Source organism: Cervus canadensis, chromosome 1 (genome assembly GCF_019320065.1).
Source record: "Cervus canadensis isolate Bull #8, Minnesota chromosome 1, ASM1932006v1, whole genome shotgun sequence".
In the NCBI taxonomy this organism is placed as follows: domain Eukaryota; kingdom Metazoa; phylum Chordata; class Mammalia; order Artiodactyla; family Cervidae; genus Cervus; species Cervus canadensis.
In genome coordinates, this window is record NC_057386.1 from 117,497,955 (window position 1) to 117,519,537 (window position 21,583).

A 21,583-nucleotide genomic window follows, 5' to 3' on the forward strand; every position below is an offset into this window, starting at 1 on the left:
GGATGCCCGTCTCCCAGCCAGGCTTAGGCAGAGAACATTGTCCCCGGGCATGGTCCCTGGGGCTGACGTGAGGCTCCGGGTGCTCTGGGCTTTCAGGAGAATGTCAACTCGCTGCTGCCGGTGTTCGAGGAGTTCCTAAAGAACGCGCCCAATGACGCCAGCTACGACGCCGTGCGGCAGAGTGTGGTGGTCCTCATGGGCTCTCTAGCCAAGCACCTGGACAAGAGCGATCCCAAAGTGAAGCCAATTGTCGCCAAGCTCATCGCTGCCCTCTCCACCCCCTCCCAGCAAGTATGTCCCCCGACCACCCAGGCCCTGTATGGGTGGGCGGTGGGCTGCTACAGATGGAGTCGGGTATCAAGTCCAGAAGGCTGTGTTCTCTGCCGGTCTCTCAGGGGACTGCCTAGTTTAAAGTTAGTAATGCCCTAGTGGGGAGTCAGTTTGTTACGTTGTTCTCCTAGATCTCTTAAATATTTGCATTTTTTTCTACTTATTTTCTAATAGTCTTTTTTTGCACTTAGTATAAACTTGGCTCTGGAGACACAAAGATTAGGGGGAAGAAATTGTCCTTAGTGTGTTAGGCTTTTTTTGACATTCTCTGTGTGTGTGTTGTGTTGTATGTTTTGGGGGCCTTTTTTTAGGGGGGGGCCTTTTAATGCAGCTTCCAGGCCACAGTGCAAAGGACTTCTTTTTTTTTCTTTTTTTTTGAAGAACACATTACGTGTATTTTCTGTGACTTGCATTTTGAGCCATCCAGAGTGTCCTCAAAGGCACAGTTGAAAAGAATAGTTTTACAGAACTGTGGTCAAATAAGCTGTCAGAGTACCCGGCCTCCAAAGCATCCTGCCCAGGGCCCCTGGCCACAGGCCGCTTCTTAGGCCTGGTTGGCGTCCTGAACTGTGTCTGGATGGTTGATAGCATCTTCTGGAACCACTCAATTTGGGCCTGGTCGTCTAAGGCCCAGCCCTGTTTCCCTGTGATTCTAACAGATTTGAGAACTGAGAGACTCGGGCTGTTTCTAAGAAGACACAGTAGCCCGCTTCTCTCAGGCTCTTTCTCTGTAAGTGGGTTTTACCTTTCTGAGCCTTCACCCCACCTACCCAGGCCTTGGTTCTCCCTTCAGACCAGAAACAGCCCCATAACAGCTGATGCTTTCGTGGCTCACGGATGTAGCATGCATCCTGTGGGCAGGCACTTCAGACGTGATCGTGGGGCCCCGTCAGCCTTTCTGATGCTCCTTGTGGGCTGATGGGCAGTGGCGGAGATTGGCCTGGGGGACCGCATCAGCCGCCAGGCACCGGCCGTGGTTAAGCCTCGGCACTGACGGGGAGGCCCCTCCCCTAGGTCCAGGAGTCCGTGGCCAGCTGCTTGCCGCCCCTCGTCCCCGCCATCAAGGAGGATGCAGGGGGTATGATCCAGAGGCTGATGCAGCAGCTGCTGGAGTCAGACAAGTACGCTGAGCGCAAAGGGGCTGCGTACGGGCTGGCGGGCCTGGTGAAGGGCCTGGGCATCCTGTCGCTGAAGCAGCAGGAGATGATGGCCGCGCTGACCGATGCCATCCAGGACAAGAAGAACTTCCGCCGCCGGGAGGGTGAGTGTCTCCAGGCTCAGCTCTGCCCAGCGTGGGCGGGCAGCGCCCCCTCCCTGCCCTGGCTGCCCGAGGAGGGAACCTGGCTTTTCCTCCCCTACCGAAGGCCGGTGTCGGGGTGTGTGCTGCTGTGAGCTGTTCCATCCCGGCCACGCCGGTGTGGCCCGGGCGTCCTCTTTTCTGACTCTGCAGCACCCTCAGTTGAGGGAGACGGTGCCGTTCTCACTGGTGGTGCTTCCTGTTCTCACCTCCTTTCTGCTCAGGGCGGGCAGAGGGTGCTGCTCCCTCTTGGGCGGCCGCTGTAGCCCCCCAGCTGCCCTGAGCATTTCCAGAGGGTGAGGAGAGGGCGAGTAGCTTGTCCCGTGGCTGTCCCATCCCCAGAGGACGTCCCGATCCCAGCCTCACTACACCCCTCACCTTGCCACCCCCAGGAGCCCTCTTTGCCTTCGAGATGCTCTGCACCATGCTGGGGAAGCTCTTCGAGCCGTATGTGGTCCACGTGCTGCCCCATCTGCTGCTGTGCTTTGGGGACGGGAACCAGTACGTGCGGGAGGTAAGTCCTGAGGCCGCGTGGGGCGGAGGTGTTGGGGGGCCTGCCCCGCGGGAGCGCCTCTGCCCACCCCTCGGGTGCCGGCCACCGCGCAGACTCCCCTGGTTCCCAGTGCAGTACTGAAGCCTGGTGAGGTGAGAAACCCCGTCCCTCCTGTCAGTTGCCTCTGCGGGCTGGGGCCTGGGGTCTGACACGGTAGACTCCCGATGAGCGATGATCACCGGGGGGCGCACGCACTGTCCAGCCTTAGGCCTTGACCCCGGCGTGCCTGAGAAGGCCCCTGAACGTCTTTTCTCCTCCCTCGAGGCTGCAGATGACTGTGCCAAGGCTGTGATGAGCAACCTGAGTGCTCATGGGGTGAAGCTGGTGCTCCCCTCCTTGCTGGCTGCCCTGGAGGAGGAATCCTGGAGAACCAAAGCCGGTGAGGCTGCTCCCTTGGTGCCACTGTCTCAGCTTCCTGTTCTGAAGAGTGCCCTCCCAGGGGTGCAGAGACGCTGCTCTTGTCCTGTGTGCATCCCCCCACCCCCCCGCCCAGGGGCGAGGCCGGGGCTCATCAGGCTGCTCGTTTCTATAATAGTTTGTTCACTTTCGTGCAAGAAACAGGCCTTTGACAAGAGCCACAGACTTAAGTCAGGAAATCCCAGAGCTCTAAAGTTGGTCTGTGGCTAGGTCTCTTGAGTCTAAGCCCTCTTCCCCCGTTAAGCCCTCTTTTTAAAATACAATCTTATTTGGAATCCTAATTTGTAAAGCGGAGCTTCTCTGGTTTGGGGAGGGTCAACGTCGGTCGGGGCTTCCCCCTTGGTCCTTCAGGCTTTGCCCTACGTCTTGAAAACTCACTCTTTTACTCAGTGGGTGAGTGGACAGAGGACAGAGAAGCTCAGTGAACTGACCTGGGGACACTGCCAGCTCTAGGCCAGGTCTGGCCTCTGTCCCCACCACTGCCCATCTTCTAACCCGGGCTTCCCCGGCTCAGGTGGCCTCAGGTGCATCTTGCTTGCTTGGCTGGAGCCAGGCCCTGTGCCCTCCCCCTCAGGGAGGAGCAGGCCGCTTCTCCCCTGCCCAGGCAGCCAGCCCGGGCAAACTGCCAGCCTGTGGCCCGTGATTTCACGCGGGCGTGTGTCTGCCATCTGCAGGGTCGGTGGAGTTGCTTGGGGCCATGGCCTACTGTGCTCCCAAGCAGCTGTCTTCCTGCCTACCCAACATCGTGCCTAAGCTCACAGAGGTGCTCACCGACTCCCACGTCAAAGTGCAGAAGGCCGGGCAGCAGGCGCTCAGGCAGATCGGCTCTGTCATCAGGAACCCAGAGATCCTGGGTACGTAAGGCCTGTCCCACGAGGGCGCGGGCCCTGCTCCTCCCTGCGCCCCTGGACACTGCGGGGAGCATGTACCCGTTTAGCACAGGCCCTCTGAGGACGGAGACGGTTGCCCTGAGATAACCTTTAAACTCAGGGAAGCCCTTTTCCTACGATAATCAGTGGAAAATAGTTTGGAAGTGGTCTGTTCTCCTCTTGGTCTGGAGCAGTCATTGACCACAGAGGTGGGGAAACTGAGTTGTTGGCCCGGAGGCAGCTTGACTCTAAGGGAGCCTTGAGATCCGCAGAACTGAATGACAGGCTCTGGATCACAGCAGCAGCACCCCTCAGAGGGGTTAGGTTCCAGGGGACTTTCTGTTCATGCTCATTCCAGGAGACCTGTGATGGAGGGAAGGTTAGGGAGCTTACTCTTTAGCATAGCTGTTTCTTGAGTGATTAGGAAAGACTGATTTCTAGAAATAAACTCCAGCCAGCTATGTTGACTTGCAGCACCATACTTGTTAAATTTTAAGCTTCAACTTAGGACATTGGTGCCCATTCAGTGCGTTTCAGCCTGAGTATTTTCAGACTTGATTTTAATCAGAAAAGGATGAAGTTTTACGGGAGGAACAGGTAGATGTGGGTTTTGTTGTCATTCTTTACAATGTCCAACAGTCCTGGGGATTTCTAAGGCCCAGAACAGTCTTATCTCTTATCAAATGAATGCCTTCATTTTGGGAATCCAGCGTGGGCCCTTTTTTCTTTTTTTTAAAATTGCAGTGTAATTTGCATAAAATTCACTTTTTACAAATGTAGACCTTAGTGGTTTTTAGCATCTTCACAAAATTATGTAAGTATCACCACTGTCTAGTTCTGGGGCACTTTCATTGCCCCAGAAAGGAACCCCACCCCCATTATTAGGTTTCACTCCTCATTTCCCCTTCTACTTCTAGCCCCTGATGACCACTAGTCTATTTTCTGTCTCTGAGTTTGCATATCTGGACATTTTATGGAAATAGCATCATACACTATGTGGCCTTTTATGTCTAGCTTCTTGTGTTTAGCATTATGTTTTCAAGGTTCATCCACATTGTAGCATCTATCAATATTTCATTCCTTTTTATGGCCTAATAATATATCTCATTGTATGACTGTACCGTTTTGTGTATCCATACATCAATTGATGGATGTTTGGGTTGTTTCCACTTTTTGGTTTTTAATGTTGCTATGAACATTTGTGTCCAAGGTGTTATTTGATTTTTGTTTTTGTAGACATGATTTCAGGTTTCTTGGTTAGATACCTAGGAATGGAATAACTGAGTCATGTGATAACTGTTTACCTTTTCTAGGGAACTGCTAGACGGTTAACCTGGCGGCTGTACCATTCTTGACATTGTCAGTAGCTGTATATACACAAACACGCGTTCCAATTGCCAACACTGTTACCCCCTATCTTTTTGGTTACAGAAATCCTAGTGGGTATGAAGTGGCGTCTCACTGTGGTTTTGTTTTGGCCACGCCACAAGGCGTGTGGGATCTTACTTCCTCAGCCAGGGATCGAACACGTGCCCCCTGCAGTGGAAGCACAGAGTCTTAACCACTCATTGTGGTTTTGGTTTGCATTTCCCTAATGACTAATGATGTGGAACGTCTTTTCATGTGCTTATTTTTCATTTGCATATCTTCTTTGGAAAACTGTCTATTCAAATCCTTTGCCCGTTTTTAAATTGGGCTATTTTTTTTTTTTTAAATTGGGGGTGGAGATGGGGCACCACTCTGCGTGGCTTGCTGGTTCTTAGTTCAATAACCAGGGATTGAACCCGGGCTGCAGCAGTGCCGAGTTCTGACCACTGGACCGCCAGGGAATTCCCTCAAAACTCTTGACCGGTGTTTATCTTGTTAGTGGTTGAATTCCCTGGTCTTGTGGGAAAGATGAGCCAGGTACCCCTCTTAGAATTCCTTCTACTGGGCTGATGGCGCTGACTTTGGAGAGCTCATTTTATCTGTGGACCTCACTCCCACCACTGGTTCAGGGGGCCTTTGTCGTCTCCAAACGGTTTTTTTCAAAAAGCCACTTTGGGTCGTTATAGCTTACAGAGTAAGATCCACGTTGCTAAGTGGCCTCCCCTGGAGGCCTAGCTGGGGCTGCAGCTCAGGGCCACTGAAGCTAGCCGGCAGGCACCCCACCAGCCACAGCTCTGCAGTGCAAGGGGGTGACAGCTGCCGCCCCCACGCTGCTTCCTCCTGGGGAGCAAGAATAGAATTGCTTTTTGCAGACAGGCTGGCTTCCTCACCTGGTGACTTGTGGGGCTCTCGGGAGAGGGCCCCTGGCCTCCTTCTCTTCTGACCCGTCTAGTGCTGGGGACTCTGGCAGCCGCCCCACAGACTTGTACCCAGCTGTCTCTCTTTTGTCCGGACACGCAGCCATCGCCCCGGTCCTGCTGGACGCCCTGACAGACCCCTCCCGGAAGACCCAGAAGTGCTTGCAGACCTTGCTGGACACCAAGTTTGTCCACTTCATCGATGCCCCATCCCTGGCCCTCATCATGCCCATCGTCCAGAGAGCCTTCCAGGACCGTTCCACGGACACACGGAAGATGGCCGCCCAGATCATTGGCAACATGTACTCGCTGACAGACCAGAAGGTATGGGCCTGTGGGGGGCTCACGCAGGACAGACCAATGGATGCTGGCTCAGGGCACATAGTCCCTACCGATAGTAGACACAGGGCAGCTGTGGGCATTTGATCCATGATGGTATCAGGGCAGAAATAGACTATTTGGGGTAGAGGGTGGAAGTCTGAGCTCTCTGCACATCTTGGAGAGCCTAGCCACACAAGTCTTAATTAGCTCCACCCCTAGATGAGGCCCGTCCCCATGAACTCCTTTTACAGACTGATGGGGAGGAAAGGTCCAGCCTGGCCTTTGACTTTTCAGGGGTGTTGGGAAAGCGGCTGCCACTTTGATTGCTGGCAGTGTCTTCTTCTCATAAGCGCTGGCTTCTGTGAGCCTCTCAGGAAATTAGCCTAGTTTGGGAGGTCTGCTCTGTTTACTCAGGCCCAGAGGCTGACGTGTGTGCTCTTAATACCACAGCTCTGATTTGCTTGCTGAGGCTACAGGCACCAGAGATAAGGTGGAAAGTTAGGTCAATCCTAGGAAATTTGGGAAATTGGAAGTTGGAAAATCAAAACATTTTACCCATAGCCCTCCAGAAGCCTAGACAATTATGTTTTAAAATTACGTTTAAGAATGACATTTCTGAACATAAATGTATGTCCAAGTTATAACGAGTTATTCATAAAACCGGGTCTTAAATAGTTACGTAACATTCCAACAAGTTTATATACCGCAACTTACATAATTCTATTGTCGGTCACATAGTGTCCAAGGTTTCTTGCTATTTTAAATGATACTGCAGTGAACATAAGGTTCTTTCTATATTTAAAACTGTTTCTGAAAGTCGGGTGCTGTATCAAGAGACATAAACCTTTTAAGGTAAAGATTGTGCAACTCTGAAAGGAAAGTACTAAGAGAACCTTGTGGATGCCCGAGGCTGGGCAGCCCTCGGTCCCAGGAGGAGGAAGAGCTCTGAATGGCAGCTGGGGGCTCTCCACCTCCTGAGGAGGGCCTGCGGTCCCTCAGAGGTTTTTCCGAGCAATCACACAGGGCCTTCAGGGAACCAGGGGGATGGAGGGGGTTCTCTACCCCTGTGAGCACTCCCAGTCAGCAGAGCGGGGTGGTCAAGATCCACCCAGGAACCGGTCTGGAGAAAGTGGGCCTCAGGCCTCCACTGAGTCACTCCTTCCGTCTTTGCAGGACTTGGCTCCTTACCTGCCAAGTGTGACGCCTGGTCTGAAAGCCTCTCTCCTGGATCCTGTGCCTGAGGTGAGTCTGAGAGGGAAGGGGGCGGGAGCGCATGGTTTTAGCCCCACCCCAGACAACCGATTGCTAAGAAGCCAGAGAAGCTGCGTTTGCATCCCTAGGGCAGAAGAGCCTAGGGACCCCTCCTCACTCCTGTGTGGTCACATCTCCTCACCTTCCCTGCTCTTGGTTCCCTGACAGGTACGGACGGTGTCTGCAAAGGCGCTCGGGGCCATGGTCAAGGGCATGGGGGAATCGTGCTTTGAGGACTTGTTGCCGTGGCTGATGGAGACACTGACCTATGAGCAGAGCTCTGTGGACCGCTCAGGCGCCGCACAGGGTGAGGCAGGGTGGGCCTGGGGGCCAGACCTGGGAGGCGCTCTGCGGGCCCTCGGGTCCTGTGGGCTCACTCTGTCCCTTTCCTGCAGGGCTGGCTGAGGTCATGGCTGGCTTGGGGGTGGAGAAGTTGGAGAAGCTGATGCCAGAAATTGTGGCTACAGCCAGCAAAGTGGACATTGCCCCCCACGTCCGAGACGGCTACATCATGATGTTCAACTACCTGCCCATCACCTTCGGGGACAAATTCACTCCTTATGTGGGGCCCATCATCCCCTGTATTCTCAAAGTAGGCACCAGTGCCCCCACTGAGGATAGGGCCTAGGGTGGGGGCCAGGACACATGCTCTATCCTGGGGGGCTTGGCCTCTCTGCCAGATGCGGCTGGGTGGTAGGAGTCCTCATCCTGCTCTATAGGGAGTTGCATTTCTTCTTGGGTCTGGGTGCTTAGGGGGCAGCAGGTCTGGCTGACACCCCCTCTGTGCACAGGCTCTTGCTGATGAGAACGAGTTTGTGCGTGATACTGCCCTGCGTGCGGGCCAGCGGGTCATCTCCATGTATGCCGAGACAGCCATCGCCCTGCTGCTGCCCCAGCTGGAGCAAGGCCTCTTTGATGACCTCTGGAGAATAAGGTAAGAACTCAGGCGGAAAGACCCAGTGGCCATAACTTTGTGTTTGGGGAACTTACTGAGAAATGAGGGCTTCCCAGGTGGTGCTAGTGGTAAAGAACCACCTGCCAGTGTGGGAGATCTAGGAGACATGGGTTCAATCCCTGGGTCAGGAAGAACCCCTGGAAGAGGAAATGGCAACCCACTCCAGTATTCTTGCCTGGGAAATCCCATGGACAGAGGAGTCTGGTGGGCTATGGTCCATAGGATCACAAAGAGTCAGACACAGCTGAAGTGACTTAGCACACACACATGCACGCACTGAGAAATGAAAAACAGAATGTTGCCAAAATCTCTCAACTTTTCCAGATCCTCATTTTTCACCATTTGGTAACTCTCCAGTTTCCTACAGCAGTGTCTGTAATTCCGATTCTCTTCTAAGATGTTCTTTCTCTTCAGTCCTTCAGTTTGTATCACAATTTTAAATGTGAGTGCTTTCTCATCTGGAGATTCTCCTTCTAGGATTTCATTTCAGGGGCATATTTAGTCAAGTGCTTAAAGATGTATTTAGAAGGTGTGTGTTGCGATACTGCTTATCATTTGAAAACCTGGAGGTAGGTTTGAAAAAGTCAGGTAGCACGTCCACACCATGAACTTTGATCCGGCCGTTACGAAGAATGGTGTAAGTATCACGTCCGCTGACACAGAACTCTCCTCAACCTTCTGTTGGGTGGGGTGGTGTGGGCCGCGGCCGGGTCATGTGCAGGCCCACTTCGCACATCCTGTGTGTGGGAGGGGTGTCTGTGTACAGGGTGATTGATGTGCACACGGGTGTCACCGGAGTGTCGGGGTGGTGGCCTGGGTGCTGGCAGTCTGGGCACTTGTTTACTCTCTCTTTCTTTATATTTTTTTGTATTAATTGAATTTTCAGTTTGAATATGACTGTTAATTTTATAATTATTCATTCAAAGAGAAACAGTTTCTCCTAGGCTTCTCATTACGTGGCATTCTGATGGTCTGCATTCCTGGATTCCCTGCTCATACTTCCCTCTGTGTTCTGTTTCTCTTTAATAACTTTTATTATAGAAATATTCGTATCCGCTTTAAAAAATAGCTTATTCTTTTCCATTATTAAAGTAATGTTAATTAGTGCAAAAGTTGGAAGGAACATACATGGGAGACTGTCAAAAAATGACTATCATTTGTGACTTCTCGCGTTCTAAGAGAACCACCACCAGTATTTGGGGTTCGTTTCCTTTCAGTCTCTTTTTCTGGCTGGTGCTTGGCCGAGACTTCCTCCTCCGCCCGTGTGACTCTTTTCTTGGCCTCCTCAGGTTCAGCTCTGTTCAGCTCCTTGGCGATCTCCTGTTCCACATCTCAGGAGTCACTGGGAAAATGACCACAGAAACTGCCTCGGAGGATGACAACTTCGGAACCGCTCAGTCCAACAAGGTGAGCAGCCCCAGGTGCCCTTCCTCCCTCTGCTGCCGGTGGGGAGACTCACTGGCACGCACACCGTGGGGGCTTCACCACCTCTCATTCTTGGCTCCCTTCCTCCACTGCAGGCGATCATCACTGCCCTGGGGGTAGATCGGCGGAACCGGGTGTTGGCGGGGCTGTACATGGGCCGCTCGGACACCCAGCTGGTGGTGCGGCAGGCCTCCCTGCATGTCTGGAAGATTGTGGTCTCCAACACCCCCCGCACCTTGCGTGAGATCCTGCCCACCCTCTTTGGGCTCCTGCTGGGTTTCTTGGCCAGCACGTGTGCGGATAAGAGAACGGTAAGTGTCCCGGGCCTGGCTTCTGACCACATAACCCTGATGCCTCCTTTCAGAGGCTAGAAGGCTGGGTCTGCAGAGAATGGGAGAGCAGTGGGGTCCACCATCTAGCAGGGGATCTTTTATTTACTTAGTTAAGAAATATTTCTTAAGCATCTACCATGTGTTAAGCAGGGGCCTAGGACCTTGTAGAGAAGAAAGGCGGCCCTGTGGAGCTGCCGTCTGGCAGAGGAAACGGATGTGAATCAGTCACACAAACAAGGGGAAAATGCAACCATGGCAAGGGCTACGTGGCACTGCCAGTGCTTATATCACGTCAGTCAGCTGGGGGGCTCAGAGAAGGCTTCTCAGAAAAAGGGATGTTTGAAGACGAGCGATGAGTAAGCATCAGCAGGTGAGGAGGTTCAGGACCAAAGGATCAGTGCTTGAGACACCAGGGCTGGACACGCCCAAGCCTTGAGGTGGGCAAGGAATTTGCCCGCAGCAGGGGTTGAGCAAAGGCCAGGGCAGCTGGAGGAGGGCCCCCAGGGCCAATGATCACTTCTGCCAGTCCACTCCCAACCCCCATCCCCAGCAAACAGATTGCATAATTGGCTCTGAAGAAGGGTTTGCACACAGCCTCAGAGGAGATGGGTCTTTTTCCCTGAAAGTTGTGATTACAAACCCAGCTCTCGTTTCCTGGGCAAGAGCATGAGGGTTAAGTGACTTCCAGGCCACAGTTTTCAACCCAGGGGTATCAGCCCTCAGCTGGACAACATGTGTTGAGTTTCTCATTCATCCATAAGGTGCCGACTCTTTAGGCTGTGTAGGCCTGTGTGACGCAGAGAGAATTTTATTTTGTGGTGTTTTGCAAGCACCCTGGGGGCTCTTCACAGGATAGGGCATTGGGGAAAGTTAAGTCTGGCTCAGATAACGTCTGGGAGGTCCTGGGGCCCTCATTCTGGAGTGGCCCACTGGGTGTCCCGGGTCTGCAGGGAGTCCCTGTCCTGACTTGAGCTCTGCCTGGCAGATCGCAGCCAGGACGCTGGGAGATCTCGTCCGGAAGTTAGGGGAGAAAATCCTGCCGGAGATCATCCCCATCCTGGAGGAAGGCCTGAGATCTCCCAAGAGCGACGAGAGGCAGGGCGTGTGCATTGGGCTGAGCGAGATCATGAAGTCCACCAGCCGGGACGCGGTGAGCATCTCCTCAGGGCCTGCAGGCCTGCCCCCCACCCCTCTCAGAGGGCGAGGGGGTGGGACATGGTGAGCATCTCCTCAGGGCCCACAGGCCTGCCCCCCACCCCTCTCAGAGGGCCGGGGGGTGGGGGCTCCTGGAAAAGCTGCTCCATTAACGACAATTCACCCTCAGGGACACGCCAGCCTCACTCCAGAGGGTGCTGTGGGCAGTGAGGTACTGACGGGGCCACAGCCCCCTGGGCTTTCTCACCTCTCAGCTTTCCCATCAGTTCATAGGCTAAGACCTCAGCAATTTAGAGGCCTGGGGTGGCTTTTGGAGATTGAGATAATCTTTCTCTCAGCACTCCTGAGGTGGCTTCAGGTTAATCCTTTTGTGTCAATGCATCACTTCAGTTCACATGTGTGGTGTGCTTAGCCAGGAAAGGAGGTGCATGTATGTGAGAGGTGGAGGGTGGTGGGGAGCAGGAGAGCGTGGAGTAGATAAGAGTGAGCACCTGGTGGGTGGAAATGCGTCGTCTCCAGCAGTGAGATTGTTTCCATATAGCAACAGTGAAGGGGGTTGGAGTCTTTCACCATCCCTACTTTTTCTAATTGAGTTCCCAGACATCCCTGGGGAGTAGGTTGAGCATAGGCATAGAACTCTCGATTGGGATGAAAGCGCCAAAGCGATGAGTGGATAGCGGGTCAGAGATGCGAGCATGTGGCCAGTTGCTCAGCCTGAATAGCCTCATCTGATCCTTCTGCGTGTGTCAGTACATGTGTGCCATTTGGGTTTTTATAGCTGCATTTTTCAAAGAACAAATTCTGTAAATTCTGTCATCAAATAGGACTGTGATTAATTAAATAGGTAGTGCCCCAAAGCCTGAGGCCTTGCCCATGGCATGGCCACTATATTCAGATTCTGTCCTTAGAGTCATGGAGGGGTGTTGCTTTGGTGGAGTTGGTTACGGAGGGCACAGAGCAGTTGTTGGCCCCACTGTAGACCCAGAGACTTCATAAAGGAGCAGGTATTTGAGTTGAGACTTGAAGAAGGACTGGGAGTTTCCCAAGAGGATGAACAAAGGAGCCTGGGGAGTGGGGGCCAGGTCACTTGGGGCCTCGCCGTGGGAAGGAGTTTGGCATTCCCACGAGAGACCAGAGTATCTGGGGAACTTGCCAAAAAAAATCAAGACTATTAACTGTTAAGTCCATGTCTCAGTTGATAAAGAATCTGCCTACAATGTGGGAGATCATCTGCAACACAGGAGGTGCAGGTTCCATCCCTGGGTTGGGAAGATCCCCTGGAGAAGGAAGTGGCACTCCACCCGAGTATTCTTGCCTGGAAAATCCCATGGGCAGAGGAGCCTGGCAGATTGCAGTCCAGGGAGTCGCAAGAGTCAGACGTGACTTAGCAACAAAACCACCACCACTGGGGGAAGGCTTCTCAGGGGCAGATCACATATCCTGTCTGCTTTCTTATACTTGTGCATTTCCACAGAAACCAGCTGAGTGAAAAGTAGACCCGGCAAGAGTCCAGGAAGCCTGCCTAGGCCGAGGTCCTCACCACCCCCATCCCCCACTGACTTCCCCTCCCTCCAGCACATCAGGTTCAGCGCTCTCATGCTGTTGCAGGTGCTGTATTTCTCTGAGTCCCTTGTGCCCACGGCGAGGAAGGCCTTGTGTGACCCGCTGGAGGAGGTCAGAGAGGCCGCGGCCAAGACCTTCGAGCAGCTGCACTCCACCATCGGCCACCAGGCCCTGGAGGACATCCTCCCATTTTTACTGAAGCAGCTGGTGAGTGGGTCTGCCTCACCCCTGCCAGGAGGGGTTCCACTATCTCCGTGGAGGCCGCACACCGGGGCTGACTCTGTCAAGGCAGCCAGTGTGGGCCCCAGAGGGAGTGGGTGTATAGAATGGCATTGACTCTGGGGGGCCGGTGGGGGATGTCGGGGCTGGGGAGGTCCAGACTGAGGAGGCAGGGAGGAGAGCGGCTCCCAGGCGTCACCCCATGCCCCTCTGCAGGATGACGAGGAGGTGTCCGAGTTTGCCTTGGACGGTCTGAAGCAGGTGATGGCCATCAAGAGCCGTGTGGTGCTGCCCTACCTCGTGCCCAAGGTAAGTCCCCACACATGGCGACCCCCTCTAGCCCAGCAGCCACAGCCTCGTCACCCTCCCCGGGTCTACGTGAGGACCAGCTCTGAACCCGGATGCTGGGGGAGGCCGGCGACTCTGCAGAGGGACGGGATCTCCCAGAGCCCAGCGCCACAGCTGGCACGGGGCAGCCCCCACTGAGCCTGATAGTCATCTTCCTGCAGCTGACGACCCCGCCCGTCAACACCCGGGTCCTGGCTTTCCTTTCGTCTGTGGCGGGTGATGCCCTGACGCGTCATCTTGGCGTGATCCTCCCGGCGGTCATGTTGGCCCTGAAGGAGAAGCTGGGGACTCCAGACGAGCAGCTGGTGAGGGGCACGGTCACCCCTGCGGACTGTTATCCATGTCCTGTCCCATCCTGGAGGCGCGTGCTCAGCCGAGGTGTCGCCTTTGCTTTTAGGAAATGGCCAACTGTCAGGCTGTGATCCTGTCGGTGGAGGATGACACCGGGCACCGGATCATCATCGAGGACCTGTTGGAAGCCACCCGTAGCCCCGAGGTGGGCATGAGGCAGGCCGCGGCCATCATCCTCAACATCTACTGCTCGCGCTCCAAGGCGGACTATACCAGCCACCTGCGGAGCCTGGTCTCAGGTCTGATCCGCCTCTTCAACGACTCCAGCCCCGTGGTTCTGGAGGAGAGCTGGGATGCCCTGAATGCCATCACCAAGGTGAGGGGCTGCTGGACCACCTCTGGTGAAAGACAGTTCCGGGCGTTTCTAAGACCAGATGCTGTCAGCCAGCTTCAGCATCTGTCAATGTGTGGCCAGTCTTGCCTGTACTCCAGCCCACACCCTTCCTTCCCTCTGCTGTACTATTTTGAAGGCGTCTTGAGAGGGCTTGACTTGAACCCTGATATTCTCTTTGCTTTTCCCTGGTGTCTCACAGAAACTGGATGCGGGCAACCAGCTGGCCCTCATTGAGGAACTGCACAAGGAAATCCGGTTCATAGGAAATGAGAGCAAAGGCGAGCACGTGCCAGGCTTCTGCCTCCCGAAGAAGGTGAGCCAGGGCCCTGGGCAGGGCCCCGCGGGCGTGTGGCCCTCCTCCGCCTTCCCCAGGCCGCCGTGCTGGGGCCGCTGGAGCAGCTGTGTGCTGCTCCACGGAGTGCTCTGGGTGCTGCTGCACATCTCCACGGACAGCATGCTGCTTCCCCACGGTGGCCCCGCGGGGACGGGGTCAGAGTTCACCACCTCGTTTCAGCTGTGGAGGTCGCCTCAGAGCAGATGAGTGACAGGCCTGCAGGGACTCTGCTCTCATCACTGTCAAGTCAAGGAGACTGTTCCCCAGCCAGCGCCCTCTCAGGCCACGACCCTGCCCACCTGACTCGGTTGCTCACGGAGTTGAAGAGAGGGTGGCCGAGAGGAGCTCCTGGCTTCGGGTGGGGGACACCCCGGCCCAAAACCTTTGTGATTTGACTCTCAGGTGTGGTTCTCTTGTCAGGGGGTAACGTCCATCCTTCCAGTGCTGCGGGAGGGGGTCCTGACTGGCAGCCCGGAACAGAAAGAGGAAGCCGCCAAAGCGTTAGGCTTGGTGATCCGTCTGACCTCGGCGGATGCCCTGCGGCCCTCGGTGGTCAACATCACCGGCCCTCTGATTCGCATCCTGGGGGACCGGTTCAGCTGGAACGTGAAGGCGGCTCTGCTCGAGACGCTCAGCCTCTTGCTGGCCAAGGTGAGGACTGACAGGTTCACGTGGTCCGCTCGGGTCTTGGAGCACAGATCTGCGCACAGGAGGCTGGCACGCGGTGTGCTGCGCGGGCAGGTGACAGCTCAGCTTGGGAATCGGCAGAGCAGAGGGGGCGGAGACCTTGGACTCCAGACTCACCACACGTGGTGAAGTCCAGGCCACCACTTGGCAGATGTATGGCCAGAGTGACCTCAGAAGGTCGTGCAACTTCTGAGTCTGCTCCTTCACTTGTGTTTTGAGGGTATAACGCTGCTTGTCTCTCAAAGGGCTGTGAGATATGGGGCTCAGGTGAAATAACATCTAACGACACGTTCTAACTCAACACACCAGCGTGTGTGTGTCTGATAATCGCTTTTATTAAAGTGGTTCAAAGAAGAAAATCCAGGGCCATGTGACTACAATAGAAACCTTGTTCACATACATTTCCCATCTTTATGACCACCTCGTAAAGGGAGATGAAGAGAATCTGAGGAGAGAATGCAAAGGAAGTCCGGGAGTACCTGCAGGAACTTTAGTTTTTGCCCAAAGTGTCAGGAGCAAAGCAACACATTGTTTCTGATACTGTACAGGCTAATAATTAAAGCCTTTAGGTTTAGAGAGTTATAAACAGCCAAGATTTATTTTGTTAAAAAAAAATCTTGTGGTTTGGATACAAAAGCTTAACAGAGTTGTAGTTCTTTTCCTTCTGGGAGAAAAGTGTGGGGGAGCAACTTTCCAGTTAAAAAACGGGACTGTGAGCATCAGCCTCATTCTTTTGGAAATTGTCTTTTCTTTTTTCTTTTAAATTAAGTATCATCTTTGCCTTCCGTTCTGTGCTGTTCTTCTGTGTGTGTGTGTGTTTTAATTCTGTGTCCAAATGGAGCCTTTCCCTCCTGGAGTTTGTCCCACAGCCCGTGAGCCAGGTGTCACCGTGGGCAGGTGGCTCTCACCGTAGCTTTGCTGGCTTTACTCTGTGGTCTGCTTCCCAGCAGCCTGCCAGCCCCGACCCCAGCGTCTCTAGACCCTAAATGGCATTGAGTCTGCAAACAGCTTCTTTGGTCTTCCCTTTTAGCCTTGAGTAGATCTCTCCTCTGGGACCCGTCTGTAGTTTGTCACAGACGTGCGTCTTTTCCTCCATGTGGTCAGGACTCAGACTGGATTGTCAGTGCGTGGGTGCACGTGTGTACAGGGATGACCTCCCCAGGGCGCCTGTTCTGTAGGATAGCGCAGTAGGTGGCACCTGGCCTGTTTACCTGTCTTTGCAGAATGTTCTTCCACGGTACTGACAGGTCTGCTGGTCCGCTCTGTAATGTATTCAGAGCCGGGGTTTTGAGTCACTTGTCCACATGGACAGAGCTCCCCTAAGCCGAGCTGACGGCTCCCAGCCCGTGGGAAGCTGGAAACAGAAGAGGAGGCTGAGGGGACCCTCTCTGCCGGGCGCCCCCATCTTGCGGCGCCGCTACTCCTGGCCTGAGTGTGGAGCCGTGTGGGTTTGGGGTGCTGTTTTCCTGCCTGTGGTGCCCTGTGGTCCGCACTCCCCCTCAGCCAGGCTCTGGGATGGGGGTCTCTCCGACAGGTCGGGATCGCCCTGAAGCCCTTCCTGCCCCAGCTGCAGACCACCTTCACCAAAGCCCTGCAGGACTCTAACCGCGGCGTGCGCCTGAAGGCTGCTGACGCACTGGGAAAGCTCATTTCCATCCACATCAAGGTGGATCCTCTCTTCACGGAGCTGCTGAACGGCATCCGGGTCATGGAGGACCCGGGCGTCAGGTGAGGCGCTGGTGCGGGGAGAGCCGTGGCCGTGGGGTGGCCCCGCCCTGCCTGTGCGGTGGGAACACGGGTGGAGGAGAGCCGGGTTTGAGTCGGGTGCGTTGGTTCTGCAGGGACACCATGCTGCAGGCCCTGAGGTTTGTGATTCAGGGAGCGGGGGCCAAAGTGGATGTGGTCATCCGGAAAAACATCGTCTCGCTCCTGCTGAACATGCTGGGACACGACGAGGTACCGCCGCAGGTGGACGCGGGGTGCGCGGGCTGGGCTGGTTTCCCTTCCCTGGGCTGGTGTCTCTGCCTCGAGAAGCAGAACTTGGTCAGGAGTGATCATCACTGCTGACGTTCGTGCCACTCTGTGGTTTGCCCCACCTCTGGTCGTGCGGGAGACAGGCACCTAGTGTTGATATGGACAATGTATTGTATAGATAAGGGAAGCTAAGGTTTCTGAAGTCCCAGGTCTCTCGTTCATTTGTTCTCCAGTCTTAAACAAGTCGCTTCCCCCGTTCTGCCCCTCATTTCCCCAGTTGTAAAATGAAGAGTTTCGCTTTTTGGTTCTGGAAACATTTGCTGATGTGCAGAGCCTCGCCCAGAGGTGAATGAAGCGTGGGCACAGCCCCTAGGAAACAGTGTCTGGTGTCTGTCCGGGCGGGCTGCTCAGCAGTTTTTGTGAGGGGCAGACTGACCTGGGGCCGTGCCCTAGCACGTGGTAGAGTGAGAGCTGGGACTGAGCCCGTGACTCCTGGTTCTCTGTCCCAAGGCCCTTCCTGGCCCTGTCTGCAAGCATCTGTGAAGTACCAGTTGGCTGCCTTGCACTCTGGTGAGCCCCGAAGCGGTTGAGTCTTTGAGAAGGATTTTCTCTTTCTCCTTTGACAGACGTCTCTCTGCCATGTCGCCAGATTGATGCTGTGGGGCTGATCTCTGGAGAGAGGCCTCGGGGTTCACATGGGGCCACACCTTGTTTGCCCATGCCCAGTTATCCCCCGCAGCTGAGGCCCCGGTCTTTTGTGGGGTGCAGATGGGAGCTTCTGCCTTCTCTTGGTCACAGTTTGTCAGGGCTTTTATAGGGCCACTCACAGTGCAAGCAAAAGTTAGTACGTAAACCAGTTTGCATTTCACCACAATGGAGCTTAAAATAGACCCCTTTGAGAGAGTGGGTGTTGTGTCAGAGAGAGCCAGCTTTAGCCTCGTGTGACACCTGGGAGTTCAGAAGCCCAGACTGCCGGCTGGCCACCTTCCTCCCGCTCAGAACTTCCACTGGATCAGAGGTGGCAATCCAGGGTGCCGGCCTGGCTCATGCCTCCCCACTGGCCCTTGAGGCCCTGGTTGGTTGGTCGGTTGTTTTGTTTGGGAGAGGCACGCCAAGTTGGCACTTCAAATACTATAGCACGTAACCCAAAATCCTCCGCACAGCATCCCGTAGTGAGCCAGCAGGGAGAGCGGCCAGGAAGCGCTTACGTACAAGACTGGTTTTGACACAGAACCCTCAGCCTTTCCCTATTGCCTTGGGCCAATTAGAGCTTCAGTTTGACTTCCAGGACAGACCCACACAATGTTGGGGCAGCAGGGAGCCTCTCTGGACACAGGCGGACACATGAGAGGTTTGGGAGTGGGGTGGGGTGGAGTGGGGTGGGGTGGAGCTCCCAGTGGTCCTGCAGCTGCCTTCCCTGAGGACTGTGGGCAGAGCTTGCACCCCTCCCCGCCTCACAGGGCTGTTGATAGTAACTGAGATAATGAACGTGAAGCATTCAGGCTTGTAAGAAGAAAGGTGCTATGTAAATACAGTTATTGTTGCTATTATGATGATGATCACCATATGCACATACGCTGGAGTTTTCTATAATTAAGTTAAGTGCTGGGTGTGTAATTTTTAACTCGGCGCCGAGTGGCATCCGCAGTGAGTGGCAGCCCTGCTCTGGCGGCGGGAGTGCGTGTGCTGGAGGGAGGGCTGGACTTGGCGTCCGCCTCCCTCCCACCCTGGTGCCCGCGGAGCCCATGTGGGCTAGCACCCTGGTTCACCACCTTCTCTGCCCTATCAGGACAACACGCGCATCTCCTCGGCCGGGTGCCTCGGGGAGCTGTGTGCCTTTCTGACGGAAGAGGAGCTCAGCACCGTTCTTCAGCAGTACTTGCTGGGTAGGCCTCTTGTGTGCACTTTTCAGGGCCTCTCTGTCTCCCTCGCCCCTCAGAGGGTCTTCTGGCAGCTGGACCACCCTCTCCTTGGAAATGTCAAAACAAAACGGAGTTTCCGGGAGTCTTGTGGCCTGGAGTGTCTCTGCTCTGAGGACGCAGCCGTGGTCGGGAGTGGCCTGTGAGGGATGGCCTCTCGGCAGCCACTTGGGGCAGGGAGGTCCGTGTGCAGGACTGGGGTTCCCACCTGGCTCTGAGCTGACACACGAGTCTCAGGTGGTGGAGGTGGGCTTCGCCGGTGGTAGACGGTGCAGGTCGACCTCCCTGTGTCCTTCCACCCAGCGGATGTGTCTGGCATTGACTGGATGGTTCGGCACGGGCGGAGCCTGGCTCTCTCCGTGGCTGTGAGCGTGGCTCCCGGCAGACTCTGCGTGGGCAAGTACGGCGGCGACGTCCAGGACATGATCCTCAGTAACGCCGTGGCGGACAGGGTGAGGCTTTGGGGCGGCTGGACCAGGTGGTCAGAGGCTCATGTTTCACTTGCCAGTAACCTCCTGTGCCCTGGGGCCAGTGCTTGGTCTCCCTGGGCGCCGGTTTCATCATCTAAACAGTGAGGACTTGGGTTGGAGTATCCAGAGGTCCCTTCTAGGCCAGAAAGTCTCTGATTCTGTTCCTGGAAACTAGTGTCTCAGGCTTTGTTCACCTGTCCCACAGCCAGTCAGAGCCTCTTTGTGAGAGCCATCAAAGAGTCTTGGTGGTGATAGTCGGGGGTGGGGTGGGGACTGGTGGTGGAGAGCCAGGGTCCCCGGAAATGCCTGGGGAAGGGACAGTGCCTGACCCTGCTGCCCCGAGGAGGGAGCCGGAGGCACCCCATCTAGCTTTCCACTCACTGTCCAGATCCCCATCGCTGTGAGCGGGGTCCGGGGCATGGGCTTCCTGATGAAGCACCACATCGAGACCGGAGGAGGACAGTTGCCGGCCAAACTCTCCAGCCTGTTCATTAAGGTGAGCGGGGCAGCCTGGCTCGTGAAAAGGACCCGTGACCAGAAGACCCCGGAAGTGTGTTCGTGTGTTCCAGGCACTCTGAGGGTGGCCTGCAGGGCGGGGGGGGTCTCTGATCCCGTACTGCTGGGATGCAGAATGGTCTCTGGAAGACTGCCCAACTTTTCTTTTTTTTTTGCCCGATTTTTTGTCAGAGTCTCCCATAGATCCATGACCCCAAATCAAGTTAAGAATCTCTGTTTTAGGCATTCTTTCTAGGCACCCCAATTTTGCAAACTTTGGGACAGACCTGGATTCAAATTTATCTTCGCTTTCCTGCCTCCCTTTAGCAGGCATGACAGTACTTAGCAGGCGTGGCTGTTGTGGTGGCTGCAGGACCCCCTTGGGAAAGCTGGGGAGCCTGGCAGAGGGGCCTCCAGCATCTGTGTGATAAAGCACGCTGCTCAAATGTTGGTGTGCACACAAAACCAGAAACTGCATTTTAAGAAATGCGGCCGAGCCCTACACCCTGCCTTTGTAACCAGCCCCCGGGCAGTGTCAGTGGCCCGGTGCACTGACCTCACTCCGAGCAGTGTGGCTCCCACGGCTGCTGTCCCCACCCTGCAGACACCCGGAGAGGAGGGTGTGCGGGGCCCTGATTGGACTGAGCCTGTGTCACCCCGCACGCAGCTGTCCTCAGTGTTTATTACTGAGGACCTGCTGTGCGCCTGGCCAGGCTAGACCCTGAAGTACAGAGGTGAACAGGGCAGGCAAGATCTCTGGAGGTGGAGGTACACAAAAGGCCTGTGGGAGGGCCCTCATCTAGATAGGGCTGTCGGGGAGATGCCTGAAGGCTGACATCTGAGCTGAGGCCTGAAGAATGAGAGGGGACTGACCATGTGAGGATCTGCAAGCACGTCCCAGGCAGTGGGGCCGCCAGCGCAGGGGCGTGAAGCAGGAAGCAGCGTGGGGCCTTTGAGGAAGTTGGAAGCCCGTGTGGGCTGAGAGTGCCGAGCCAAGGAGAGGGTGGTGTGAGATGACGTGGAGGAGGTAGGGTCCGAACATACCCGGCCGCCCTCCCACAGTGGGGACGCCGCAGAGGGAGCAGGGGGTCAGGTCCCACGACAGGGGCAGCATCAGGGCAGAGCCTGGGTCGCGGCGAGGAGCAGGCTGGGTGTGCCTGACGGAGGCCCGTGCTCCTCTGCACAGTGTCTGCAGAGCCCGTCCAGTGACATCAGGCTGGTGGCTGAGAAGATGATCTGGTGGGCAAACAAGGACCCGCTGCCTGCCTTGGACCCCCAGGCCATCAAGCCCATCCTGAAGGCCCTCCTGGACAACACCAAGGATAAAAACACCGTCGTCAGGGCCTACAGCGACCAGGCAATTGTCAACCTCCTCAAGATGAGGCAGGGAGAGGAAGTGTTTCAGGTGGGAGCCTGGGACTGGCGGGCCTCCCCACGGCTTCTGGGTGCTTGTCTTGTGGGCCTTCTGCATGATGGTGTTTAAGGCTCATACTCCGCCACCCCACAGGCATGAGCGGTGACTGCTCTGGTGCCTAGAAATACATCCCTCTATTCCTGAGGTGTTCAGATTCCTTTCAGCAGTAGGGCTCCTTCAAGTAAAACCTCAGGTGGCTCCCAAACCTGTAACAGGCCCCCCCGGGCTGCCTGTTGGGGCCCAGAGTCCTGTCCCTCAGCCCCCTGCCTGCTGAGCCACCTTTAA

At 55.4% G+C, this 21,583-nt stretch overlaps 1 protein-coding gene across 2 annotated transcripts in view; it reads left to right on the forward strand.

The window, feature by feature from the left end:
* The window catches only part of GCN1 (GCN1 activator of EIF2AK4), a 54,100-nt gene that overhangs the window by 31,587 nt on the left and 930 nt on the right, over nt 1-21,583 (forward strand). Inside the window, exons 33-57 of one of the 2 annotated variants that reach the window (XM_043439177.1) lie at nt 97-291; nt 1,345-1,591; nt 2,020-2,141; nt 2,445-2,559; nt 3,272-3,451; nt 5,855-6,075; nt 7,246-7,314; nt 7,492-7,630; nt 7,719-7,915; nt 8,115-8,257; nt 9,568-9,685; nt 9,799-10,014; nt 11,021-11,185; nt 12,799-12,960; nt 13,189-13,281; nt 13,482-13,625; nt 13,718-13,987; nt 14,205-14,318; nt 14,760-14,990; nt 16,561-16,754; nt 16,868-16,982; nt 18,790-18,886; nt 19,223-19,371; nt 19,778-19,885; nt 21,071-21,289. In XM_043439177.1, the coding sequence (XP_043295112.1) occupies nt 97-291; nt 1,345-1,591; nt 2,020-2,141; nt 2,445-2,559; nt 3,272-3,451; nt 5,855-6,075; nt 7,246-7,314; nt 7,492-7,630; nt 7,719-7,915; nt 8,115-8,257; nt 9,568-9,685; nt 9,799-10,014; nt 11,021-11,185; nt 12,799-12,960; nt 13,189-13,281; nt 13,482-13,625; nt 13,718-13,987; nt 14,205-14,318; nt 14,760-14,990; nt 16,561-16,754; nt 16,868-16,982; nt 18,790-18,886; nt 19,223-19,371; nt 19,778-19,885; nt 21,071-21,289 (4,023 nt within the window). Of the gene's footprint in view, nt 1-96; nt 292-1,344; nt 1,592-2,019; nt 2,142-2,444; nt 2,560-3,271; nt 3,452-5,854; nt 6,076-7,245; nt 7,315-7,491; nt 7,631-7,718; nt 7,916-8,114; nt 8,258-9,567; nt 9,686-9,798; nt 10,015-11,020; nt 11,186-12,798; nt 12,961-13,188; nt 13,282-13,481; nt 13,626-13,717; nt 13,988-14,204; nt 14,319-14,759; nt 14,991-16,560; nt 16,755-16,867; nt 16,983-17,510; nt 17,571-18,789; nt 18,887-19,222; nt 19,372-19,777; nt 19,886-21,070; nt 21,290-21,583 lie in introns of those variants that run through there. The other variant, XM_043439186.1, reaches the window with a different exon arrangement.